Source organism: Perna viridis, chromosome 11, assembly GCF_037379345.1.
Source record: "Perna viridis isolate PV_CMFRI_1.1 ecotype Kerala chromosome 11, ASM3737934v1, whole genome shotgun sequence".
Classification (NCBI taxonomy): domain Eukaryota; kingdom Metazoa; phylum Mollusca; class Bivalvia; order Mytilida; family Mytilidae; genus Perna; species Perna viridis.
This window is the reverse complement of record NC_142455.1, coordinates 9,387,872-9,400,918: the sequence shown is the minus strand read 5'-3', so window position 1 is coordinate 9,400,918 and position 13,047 is coordinate 9,387,872. Positions and strand designations below refer to the sequence as shown.

At 32.5% G+C, this 13,047-nt stretch overlaps 1 protein-coding gene across 1 annotated transcript in view; it reads left to right on the top strand.

Moving 5' to 3' along the window:
- The window catches only part of LOC148602899 (ceramide synthase 2-like), a 46,004-nt gene that overhangs the window by 11,393 nt on the left and 21,564 nt on the right, over positions 1-13,047 (top strand). Inside the window, exon 3 of the mRNA XM_088551383.1 lies at positions 10,578-10,684. Within this exon, the coding sequence (XP_088407509.1) occupies positions 10,578-10,684 (107 nt within the window). The remainder of the gene's footprint in view (positions 1-10,577; positions 10,685-13,047) is intronic.

Below are 13,047 nucleotides of genomic sequence, written 5' to 3'. Positions count from 1 at the left end.
AATGCACAGTTCAAATTATCTCTGGTCTGAGATCTAGGGTTCTATTTTTGAACATGGACCTTTGAATTCCATTTAACCCAAATTATCATCCTGGACCTTGAGTCGACTACATTGACACTTTATTAAAGACCTTTCATTCTCCTCAAATGGACCTTTGATTCAATCCAGAGCCTACTGTGAAAGAACTTTAATCTGTGGATACCAATTTTCATGGATTAGGTAAGGAACTGAATTCATGGTTTTGAGGTTTTCAGTATACACATTGATAGGATTCTCTTTTTTTTTCAAAAACCAAATGTTGTGGAAAACCACGAAAATTGGTATCCCATTCACAGTATCACATTAAAGCTTTTTTCCCTGCTGTTGTATCTGTTTTAGATATGTTTGGTACTGTCTAATTTGGCCTTAGAAGACTTAAACTGCTTTCTGTCTGTTAGTCTGTATGTAAACTGTAAGTTGTCTGTTCTTTCTTATCAATTTTAAGTCGGTTTGTTCTAACTTCACAATATTTGAAGATAACCTCACAGGGGGTCAAATTTCCTTTCAAGAGTGAATGGTCCTTGATCTTTTACATCCTTAAAGAAAGTTCCAAGTACATAAAGTGAAAAGTCCTCAATGAGAGTAATTATAAAATATGGTAGATTCAGTACATAGGTCATTTTGATGGTCCTGCATCAGAAATTAAGACTCCTGGACCTCTGGCCAGTGCCAATTAGAACCCTGCCTTCTTTTTACCAATGAGGTACATTTATCATTGAATCTCATGTTTCAATATTGAATGTATTTTGTAAATTTACTTATCAAGGATTATTTGATAAGAGGATTACAATCCTGTGTTGATGTTGTGTAGGGAGGCTACAAATGATAGCATATAGTACAGAACAGTTATTTATTCAGTCCTCACTGAGGCTGCCTTAGGGTAGATCTTATACATCTTTACCTGACAATATACTTCATCTTAAAAATCCAGGCACAATGCATGCTGCCTAAGGGAAATATTGCCTGCAAGTTTATATTGTATGATCAGCTATTAACATGTACTTTAAAGTACTGTGTACAGATCCTTAAAGTACACTTACATACTGACACAACACTAAATTCCACTGGAGTAAAGTATCCTGTAATTTAATGAGTTAAGCAGTTGTTGTTCACGTCCCCTGTTAGTTCTTCCCTGTTGCTTGAGTGGCTTATGTCCTACATTATGCTGTACAATTTCTTCTTGGTCAAGTTTGTCCTATCAAAGTAAAAATAACTTCATCATTGGTATTGGATGTGTTACATACATGTACAAATATATATAGCAGGGGCATATCTAGAAGTTTATATGAAAGTGGGGTTTCAGTTCCTAACATCGAAAAAAAATGGGGATTTAGGCTATCATTTCTTCTTTTTTTGTCCAAATTTTGCAAAATATCAACAAGATTTTCCAACAAATTCCAACTTCATGCTTCTTTGATTATGAATTAAACATCTATAGGGTCTGTAAGTCTCGTTCCAGTTCCATTTTTCTTGGAGGATTTTCTGATGTAGAACATATTGAAATCTGCCATCTATTGTTTACTTCTGAGATCTCGAAACATTGCATTACATTGCAGAATCTTCTATTTTACACTTTTCCTTAACACTTTTATCATGTAGAAAACAATATTTGTTATTTTTAATGGTGTTTTTACATGAAAATATTTTTTTGCTTTGATATACTGAATCCAAAGCTCTGAAATGACAAATCTCTGTACATCTGAATAGTAGAGTAGGACCCATTCTCATAACACCACAAACTTACAAACCCTATACAGACTGCCATTACATTTAATTGTAATAATGGTGTCAATTTTACAGGTTATAATCTTATAACACCTTTTATGTTATTCTTTATTTAAAAGAATTAATATTATTTGTATACAGTAAGATCTATTTAGGGTATAATACATTATGTATTTTGACTTCATGGGGTGTCTAGATGTGTAAATCTATCAACAACATATTGGTTCACCTGTTTAGGGGTCATAAGCCAATGAAGTGTTTATTTTTCTTTATAAGGGTTAAATTTCATTGTATTTTTATATATCTAATCCTTTAAGTATTGATCCGAAATAAACTATCATTGAGAGTTCTCTAACTTCCCTGTAGAACAATGATACTACTTGAATGGATGATCTTTTCCTGTCTTTGTTATGATTTTATCCTCTGTTTGTCTCTTATCATTTCATTCCGTAGCCATACCCTTCTACAACTGTTTTATGATACATGTACTTATAATAATATAATAATAATAATGTATTTATTTGAAGAGGGCAGCAAAGTTTGTTTACAAACTAATCTTTCCGTACGACCTTCACATTCAAAAAACTAAAACTACTCATTTTTTTCACAAAAATCTCAGCTCCAAATAAATGAATTGATTTCAAAGTTGGTTTGTGGCTTTGTATAGATGGGGCATATGTTGTTATTAATTTTGAGGGTTGCTTTAATATATCAGCTTCTTGTGTAATGGAACCTTGCCACTTCTTAATTATGGAATGAGAGAAAATTCTCTGCTTCCAATGGATGGATTGATGTCAGACTTGGCTTGTGGCATTTTATAGATGTGGCATATGTTTTAATTGATTTTGAATGCTGCTTTATATCAGATTTCTGTTTTGTGGAACTTTGCCACCACTTAATTATGGAATGACAGAGAAAATTCTCAGCTTCCAATGGATGGATTGATGTCAGACTTGGCGTGTGGCATTTTATAGATGGGGCGTATGTTATAATTGATTTAGGTTGCTGTTATCCTGTCAGGCTGTAAGAGCTGGGGTATACCTTACACATCAACCTGTGTAACTTCATGTCTTGAATGAATTAGTAGTGGCTACATTTTTTATAGGTTGGTGTAACCACAGGACAGACCCTGATTAAAGGTTCAGTTTTAATATTGGGGATTGTCAAATTAAGTTAATTAGACAAGTATTCACATGGATATTTCTGTATCTCCTTTTTATATTGCAGTTATTAACCAAATTTTTATCTAGTTTATATTACTAAGTAAAGTTGTTATTTAGATAAAGTGGCAGGCCTAAGGTCAACATTGGCTAAGTAAGTAATACAGTATAGTTTTGTAGTATGTTGTTGTCAGTCTTACAGTGAAGGAGTCTGGATACAGCAGAATAAAATCATAAATTTACCCTCAAGTTCAACATTTTCAAATGCAAATGCTATCAGTGACACATTTATCAGCTAATTATGACATTTGCATCCATTATTTTTCTATAGCTGTGATTCTATAGTATTGATTGTCTATGTTAGCAAGATTTAATCAAATAATGTAGGAATTATCATAAATCGTTATAACATTAATGAATTAAAGATGTTTAATGGGTACAAAATGTATTAAAATAAGTAGGATTTAAATTATGGTAATTACATAAATGTTCATATTTAGGAAATCCAAATTACATTTACATAATTACTACTGATATCTGTCAAAAAAAAAACCAAACAGTAAATGTCAGACCAGCTGAGCTCAAACATGCGCCATCATTATTTTGCCACTCAATGAGTAGGTTATGTATTGGACTTGTCTGTCTGTCTGTCTGTCCTGATTTTGTTGCATTATCTTGGCTCCCAATGGATGGATGTATTTCAAATTTTTATGTGCTTTGAATTATTTGGATGAGGGTATTCAGGGGATTGGAATATACTTTCAAGAGAGTAGAAGGTCTAGACTTCTCAAGTTTCAAATCTACAGTCCACTTGAGAAAGACCAAGTCCTCAATGAATTGTCAGTGAAAAGGGTTGAAGGTCCAGGATTTAGGCCTAGAACGATTCAGTTACAAATGCTCATTACTAAGATGTTACTTCCAAGTCTCAGTTAATAAGATTCCACTTTAATGACTATATATGTACAACTGATCACTTTGTCAACATGCCATGTGTTGATTGGTTTTAGGGGAAACAGTCCCATTTCATTGTAATCATGATGATTTTAAACCAGTTTGATGTACCCAATCAGGGTTTTACCTAAGAAGTGACTGGAGGCCAAATTGCATGGTTCAAGCACACTTTTTGCCTGTTCGAAGTTTTTTTTTTTCTGACAACTCTATTCAAGATAATTAAGTTTTGACCTGTTCATAGCTGTTTTTGGCCAGTTCCAGTAAAAATTAAGCAAAACCTTGCCCAATACCGCCCTTTTATGCCATTTTTGTCATTATCCTGAAAATTAATATATACGCATACATGTACCTGACAGTTTATGGCCTTTGTGATTCACTTAATATAGTAGCTTTAATCAATAGTGAAGGAAGCCTTTGTGTGACAGAAACTTGTAAAACATCTAAAGAGGGAAGTCTGCAGTATTGTGTAATTAATGACTACTTCAGTAGATTAAATTAGCATAATGATACTGATTTGAGAGGGAAAATGGTACATGTATGAATATCTACAATTCTACATATACAGTAAAATTTTTCCTTTCAGAAACTGTTTAAATTTTTTAAAATAAAATGAGAACTTTTTTCACAGCACTATGAGGAACAGGGGGTAATTTCTGTGTAGGACTATTTTGTGTACATTCCAAATGCTCATTTGTTGAATTGGTGGTCTGTAACCTAAAGTCAAAAAGGGGTTCTGTTGAGACAGGTTTTACTGTAGTTATATGTGTTGTTTATGTCCAGGCAACGGACATTGACAACATGGATGACAACCATACTAAGTCATCATTAATTGCGATTTTTTTTGCAGTTGTTTAAAACTCTTAAAAAATTTTTTAAATGTGCCTCCTTGCAGTATTATTGCAGGTATACCTAACATGACAACTTCAGCAACTTTCTGTGGGAGTTGGGGTATACCTAACATGACAACTTCAGCAACTTTCTGTGGGAGTTGGGGTATACCTAACATGACAACTTCAGTAACTTTCTGTGGGAGTTGGAGTATACCTAACATGGCAACTTCAGCAACTTTCTGTGGTAGTTGGGGTATACCTAACATGGCAACTTCAGCAACTTTGTTTATTTCCTGTTTCTGGTTTATATTGAATTGATAGTTATACAAATATATATAAGTGATAGATGATGTTCGAAAATTATAAAATAATAATTGATAATGTTACAGTCTTCGGATTTTGTGTCAAGTGGGACAACCTCTTGTTCAATCTAATAAAGATTAGATCCATCAACCGTTCCATTCGTGACTGCTTGTAGGATCTATCAAGAATCAATTCTACAGATGACCTATTCAGAATCCTTTAAGTTTTTCCTTTGAGTCATGCTTTCAAAATTATGTAAGATGAAATCTGATTGGCTGATGAGAGAGACATTCAAAACAGAAAATAGAGCCTTGTTAGATCCTTTGAGCAGTGACTGAATGGAACCATTGATAGATCTAAGTTAAATTAGATTACCTCTGGTAATGCTCCATAGATATTAACTGAAATGTATTATACGACTCATTATGGAGTAATTAAGTGTATATCACTGTCCAGATGGGGATTTGCCACTAGATTATTCTTTATATTTTATTCATCTGTACCATATGCATATTAGTTTTGTCTACATTCTAGATTTTAATTACCACTCCATATAAAATTAACACTGTCTATGGTAAAATTTATTCATGCTGTAGCAAAACCCACTGAACAAACCATGCTTTTTTGGCCTACATACCGGTACATGTATGCTGTGTTTTTATCTACAGATTGTCCTTTCAGTATTTAGATCTATATTTTTAATGATTCCCATGCATTCATCTCCAACAAGAATCATCCATAATCAAGTGCCATTTTCATACACGATCTATAATTTTTACTTCAAAAGTGCAACAGACAAATGGCAAACTAAGAATGGTTGTGCGATCTGTAAATGTTTCTGAATAGGGTATGTAAGTCTCGTCATGTGGCCCCATGATTTCATGAGAATGGGTTCTAGTCTACCATTCAAAAGCATGGAGATAAGTCATTTAGAGAGCATTGAGTTCAAAGTTATGGGCATCTTTTTTGTTAAAAATTATCGATAAAAATAACAAATATCTATTTCTACATGACAAAGGTATTAAGAAAAAACATAAAGTCAAAGATTTTGCATTGTTATACAGCGTTTCAAGTACCCGGAAGTTAACAATTAAATGCAGACTGGTCTTCAGTTTTCAATACGTTCTACGTTGGAAATTACGGTAAAGAAAAGGAAACTGGAACGAGACTTACATACCCTATTAAAAATGGAAATGAATTTTTGTGTGTTTAAATCACATGCAGTCTGAGTTTTTTTATATAAAAATTGCTACTTTAAATCTTGTTTAAGTGATGAATGCTATTTTATTGAACAACTACAAGTATTTTGGTATAAATTGAAGTTACCATGAATTTTTTTTGGCTTTTTGGAAACTCAATATCAGGCATGACTAACCAATGATTCACCAGTTAGACCATGATACTTCAACTGTTTGCTACTTTGATTGTATTAAAATATTTATAGATAAAACATTTCCCCTTTCCTTTATGCTTGGAAATAAAATTTTGGTAGATTTAGTATATCAATGGAAAGCACTGGAGCACCCCTTTTCCCCCTTTAGTTTTTTAAATTTTGAATTTATATCCTCATCATTCATTGAAAACCCATGGGTTGCCTTGAACTGACATTTTTCATCCCGGTGCTGTGTGGGGTTGTTGTCTCTTTGAGATATTCTGATTATATCTTCATGTCTTGACCCCGCCCTGAATTGTCTCATCATTTCTAAAGTCATTTTTGTAAACCCATTGTGTCAATTGCTCATTAAATACAATTTTTGGCTTACATATAAACTTGTATCTGTGGTGGCCCAGTATAAACTAAATCGCAATTTTCAGATGCAAATATTGATTTAGCTAAAATGTGTGATAACTTGCCATACATTGAACATGACATATCTGGTCGTCAAAAATATTAAGCATTTGTTAAGAGAGTCCTTCCTTTCAAAATAATCAACGACTAGCCTAAAACAAGAAATGTACACATCATTTTGCTTGTCCAAATCAATCTTTAATAGCCCCGGGCTTTGGGCTATTGGCTATATCAAGCAATGTTTTAAAAGATAAATAAACTGTTTCATCCATGTTCATTAGTCAACTAATTTCAGCTCTTGCCACCTTGGTGAGTACTCAATGATAAGGACTGGCCAAATACAGATTTTACTGGCCTTTGGTGAGAAAATTTTAACAACACGTTTTCGAGGAGAAATATGGTTATAGTCAGTTTAACTTTTGAACTTTATCGTGTGAATTTTTCTATGAGATTTTTTGGGTATTGTCACTGATTACATGTGATAAATTTCTTTTTCAAATGGCCTTTAAATGTATAAAGGTATCACCAATTTATCTTGAATGTGTAAACATAAAGTAGGTGTAAATATTCAAATTTGAGTTTATTTCATCAATAAGCACATGGTACAATGAGTGTAACAATGGACACCTAAGATCATTAAATATTAAAGTAGCAGTCTTTGTGAGAATCATGCAAGTTCTACAATATTGGATACACCCTAAAAAAAGGCTACATATTTATATTTTTTGTTATTAAGTTGCTTTATAGGTATATATGATGAAATGTATAATTATTCATTCCTGTCTGTCTGCTCTTAGGAGTTAATTCACATTGAAAATCCAATAGTTTCTATCGTATTATAGTGTCATTTACTACAGTCAACTCCATTGATTTTAAGTTCTACAGTACATTTTATACAATTTTTATTTCTTATTAACAAGGGCTCAATGAAAAGCCACATGTTAATTTCTGGTTACTATGGCATTTTAAACAAAATATAGAAAATAAAAATATGTAGGGTTTCCAACCATGTATCACATTTTGCATGATTCTTAGCTGGAGAGTTACATTTGTACATTTGTACTTAAGCTGCAAATGTAAATATTTGTCTAACTGACAACTAAAGTTGAAAACTAATCCAATTTAATGCAGGATCTGAGATGGATTTACATTTAATACAACCATTACAGTGAGTGAAATAGTTAATTTCAGGGAATAGACTTAAGTCTTCTCTGTATTAAATGACAATTGCTGAATTAACTTTCTTAATAAGTAGTGAATTGGAAATTGAAAATGAGAAATTTATGATATACTTTTTAGATGTTAGAAAGTTTAAATCTCCTGGTTAATAGGTAAGAATCAATGGAAGACCATTTCTGTTCCCTGAAGTAAACTATATTACTTACTGTAAAACATTGGGCTTGTTTATATATACTTACTGGGGAAGTGACTTTTTCGGGTTGACAAGTTTTGTGCTGTAAGACATTGGGCTTTATTGTTTATATGTACTAACTTGGAAAGTTATTTTTTCTGGTCAACAAGTTTTGTGGTTTTGTGAAATTTAAATTTTAGAAATTTTGAGATGTATCAGGAATACATATTTACATTTTGTTGAGAGAAAAAAATTTATTTGAACATAACAACTTAAGCAATCAACATTATTATTTTGGACAATAAATAAGTCATAATTCATATTTCAGTCTGTGATTTTATTCTTTTGAAAGTACGTGTATTAATGGTTGGATGTGCATCAGACTGAATTTGATCAAAGGATGCTTCACTTCCCATCTTAGAAAACAAGGGATCTGAATGCTTTAATGGTTTTTTGTTTACTATCCAAAAAAGGACCAATCTTTTCTGTTACATAATATCTTGAGGCCTACCTGGCTTGTTGTGTCTGTCCAAAACTTAAATTTTTCATGAATGCTTTGATGTTCCATGTCTTTTTCTACACCATGAATCATCTTACTGTGGGCAATGTCTTAATTTTATATGTACTGAAATGTTTTAAGGCATGTAATTCCAATTTTATTTAAAATTGCATAAACAAGTAATCAGATTTATGCAGAGGATGCTTACCCTACCTGTGCACCTAGTCTATCCTTCTACTTGAGACCAGACCTTGTCAGTGCAAAAAAGTCTTCAGTCTGAGATAATACTGTTATTAAAAGTTCATGATGTCACACAAACAGTTAAGATTATTTGCAGACTGGAGTAATTTTTTGCTGGGTTGCACAGGTGAAAATAGGCTTATAGAATGTGAAATGTCGGGCAGATGGGTAGGGAAAATATTTTCATAAAATTTTTCTCAACCACTAGATATTTGGAATGCAACTACTGTATGGGAACTCTTATTCATGTGATGCAATTTCAGGTCTGTCACACTTCTACTTCCAGTTTACCAATGTTTTTATCAACTTTATGGCGACCTGGCCATTTTTGTCTTTGAACCATTTTGCAAGAGTAATCAAGGGAACCAAGGTTATAGCGGTAATCAAAAGAATATAATCCAGGGACAAATATCAGACATGGAAAACAGACATACACAACAAAGGACATAAAGTAACTAAAATCATACATACAAAGTAACAAAAGCAAATGAGCAACTCAGACTCCACTTAAAACTGGGAGCATGGACCAGGTGCACCGGTAGGGTAAGCATCCTCTGCTTTTCTAGAAACACCTGACGAGTTGCTCATAAAAAGTCATGCAAGTATTTTCTGATGAGACAAGGCAGTACTGTAAGTATACAGTATTTTATTAAAGTCTCTATATGATGTTAACTGTTTCTATCCCTTTGTTTTGCTTTGTCCATGGACTTTACAGTTTTGAATATTGTCCAAAAACTCTCTATTTCACATATGAAGCAATACTGTATGAAGCCTTAACTTACATGGACCTCATTATTTATTTAAGTCAATTAATGGGTCAGATGCTGTTAGTATTGAATCCTTGCATGGTGGGTGGTTTATTGGAATTATGTTGTTTGTCAGGATAATTTCAATATACTCTGATATTTAATAGATTTCTCATTTGTTAATAGTTATGTAACTTCATTATGATGTTACATATATTATAGGGAGATTTAGATGTTGTCTGATATCAAATTACAGATAACTGTTTTGTTGAACAATGTTAGAACTGTCAAATTTGTGAAGCAAATTTTTGGTTGTTCCCTCCATTGGACTCGAACTTGTACCGCTATGACATCTATGGCAATATCGCCTGCACAAAATCCAGCGCCCTAGACCACCTGGTCAGCTAGGCAATATATATATTTATATATTGACAATCATAGCTATAGTTGAAATTCTGTTTGAAAATTCTCCTAAGTGAGTTAATTGAAGAGGAGAATGATTCGAAGCACTGCTAAGATATAATAACTCTGCCAAAGGTGAAGATGTGCCTGAAGCAGCCCTTGATAAGAATTTTATAATTTGGGGGTATACCTAACACACAGCAACTTAGCAACTTTATGTTGTAAATTTCAGACGCCATTGTAGACTTTAATTGTCCTGATAATGTATTTTAAATTGAGCTTTGGAAGATATGAGTGGATAAAAGTACATACTGGATGAACCTTTAGAACCATAATCAATTCTTAGATGATGCGTTTGATTTTGTTGTTAAATTTCAGTAATTAGTGTTGATGTATTCCATTTTGTTGTTAAATTTCAGTAATTAGTGTTGATGTATTCCATTTTGTTGTTTATTTTTAGATTAAAGTGATAATGTAATCCACTTTCTTATTTATTTTCTGCGATTATCCTCGATATTATTTATTTTGTTGTTTATTTTTAGCAATTATCAAAGCAGACTGACTCTTCAGTACGCCAGATAGAGAGATGGTTCCGAGTAAGGAGAAATCAAGACCGTCCAAGTATGATGTGTCGATTTACAGAGGCAGCGTAAGTCCAGCTGTTAGAATACTGTGAAATTAATTTAATTCATGGATACCAATTTCTTTGGATTAGGCATTTAGGGAAGATACACAATTTTGTGGATACATGAATTCTTGGTTTTGAGGTTTTCAGTATACATGTACACATCAATGGGGATATCAATTCAGTTATGAATCAAATTTCGTGGTCTTGCTTACCCACGTAAACCACAGAAATTGGTACCCCACGAACAATAGTACTTCTACAGTAGTTGCTGATTAATTACTTTATGTTGTATTTATATCATATTTGAAGTAGCGCCTCATACATTTCACTTCAAAGCTCTTTATATAATCTCACCCAAATGGTTACATGTGTAATTCATTCATCTATTTGTCTCTGTATTGTAAGTGGAACTCCCCTAAATCAGATTTTTTTTTATGAAACACTTATTGAATATTGAACACCATGCAGAGATGTACAAGAGCCATGCTTTTATTTGCAGTATACTTGTACAAAGATAATCCGTTTTAAACAGTGTAGTTTCCCTCTAGTATTCAGTACTTGATACTCATGAAGAGTGCCTATCATATGTAGAATTTGCATTACGGAAAATTATTGTCAAATGTTGAAGGGGGCAGCTCTAAATTTAAATTGTCAATCATGATTTTTCTACCTTACATTTATATTACGACAAGTTTCTTGTACTGTGTGTTCAAGATTGGTGTAACATGCTGAATACAAACATTCCAATGACTTGTAAGAGTTGTGTCTCATACCCTAGGTCTACCTCCTTAAGCTGTGTATTTATTTCTACAAATAAGGCATGTACTATACTCAAAACTAACATTTTTAAATGTATATACATGTATTTTAAAGCCCACTATTAGTCCTTGTTTTTTTTTTTGGTTTTGCTAAAATTATACACAACACAAACTAATCCCTAAATTACCCTAAGGAATTCGGTCAAATACTTTTGTAAACATAGTGAATAGAGCTTATAAATTAACTAGATCAAAGAACATTTATATTTGAGATAAAGCACATTTTTAGTATACTAGTAATTCTATTGTAAATCAAACTATCAACTTAATATTAGTTTTGATGCTAATGGCTAATTTTAATCTCATGGCTGTTACAAAACATGATTACAGTTTCCATCATTGGCATGTGTTATTGTACTTTTATCAACCAATACTTGTTTTCTAAAAAAAAGTGTGGTTCTGAAAACCAGGCAATGGGTGATTCATTTTATCTGAAGATAATCAATGAAACTGTTCAAATACAGTTGCTGCATCCTACAAACAACTCTTCCTGGGTTCAGTTCCTTAGATCTGCTATATATTGTGAATTATTTTTTGTCTGCCCAGTGGTAATTGTGTAAAAATTATGGTGGGAAATTTTTCGATACTAACATAATCAAATTTTAAGTGTCAATGTCCCTAGTGGCCAACTTTCATTTGCACTTTTATTTTGGAATGCAGTTTCTATGAGGCCTACTGAATAATTTACAATCAAAAAATGTTTTGGATTAAGAATTGCATGATGCACTAATAATAATAAGCTTCTGCCTGGTTTTAAGGATGAACTGTACTTACATGTAAGTCTCAGTCGTATAAAATGCCAATCACTGTGGAATAACCCACAGAAAAAATGTTTTTCTACCTACATACACTATATTTTTTCACAACTTTCTATTAACAGATTTGTATTATTGAGAAAGCCATACATTCATCTCCTTTTACATCAGCCAAATCAAGAGCAATAACTCTTGCAATGTACCATTTTCATATACAATCTGCAACTGTTTCTGAATATGAAAATGAAAGTGCATTGTGTGAGCTTTTGAGAGCATGAATTATCTCCTGTCAGATATTTATAAAGACAACTACTTGAATACTTGGCATGTGGCAGGAAAACTCAAAATTATGATTAACTTCCTTGAAATTAAAGTCTGCTTTTGGAACTTATCATATCCTGTCTGAAATTCAAGGTTTCTACTTGCTATGGGTGACTGTAAAGTAGATTCCTAGAATTTTTTTTTCAGAAGAAAAAAGTTTGAAAATTGTATCACTAGACACCATTTTCTCTCCAAGTGCTTGTGACTTTCTAACCACTGGGCAGTGATTAAATTTTTATGAGAGTTTTCCACCATTTGCATTTTTTAAGGTTTTACAAATTTCATATGAGAAACCGATTCTCCTTAAGCCTATTCCTGATCGAAACTATTTCTCCACTCTCTATGGTAAAATTAAGATTTAACATACTTGCTAAACCTTGCATGTTAAAAAATTTTGATTTTACCATCTCAAGTGGAAAATTTATTTAAACTACTCTTTACTGAATGAAAAATTCTAAATAGTCTTCAACTAAAAAGTCCTGACATAATG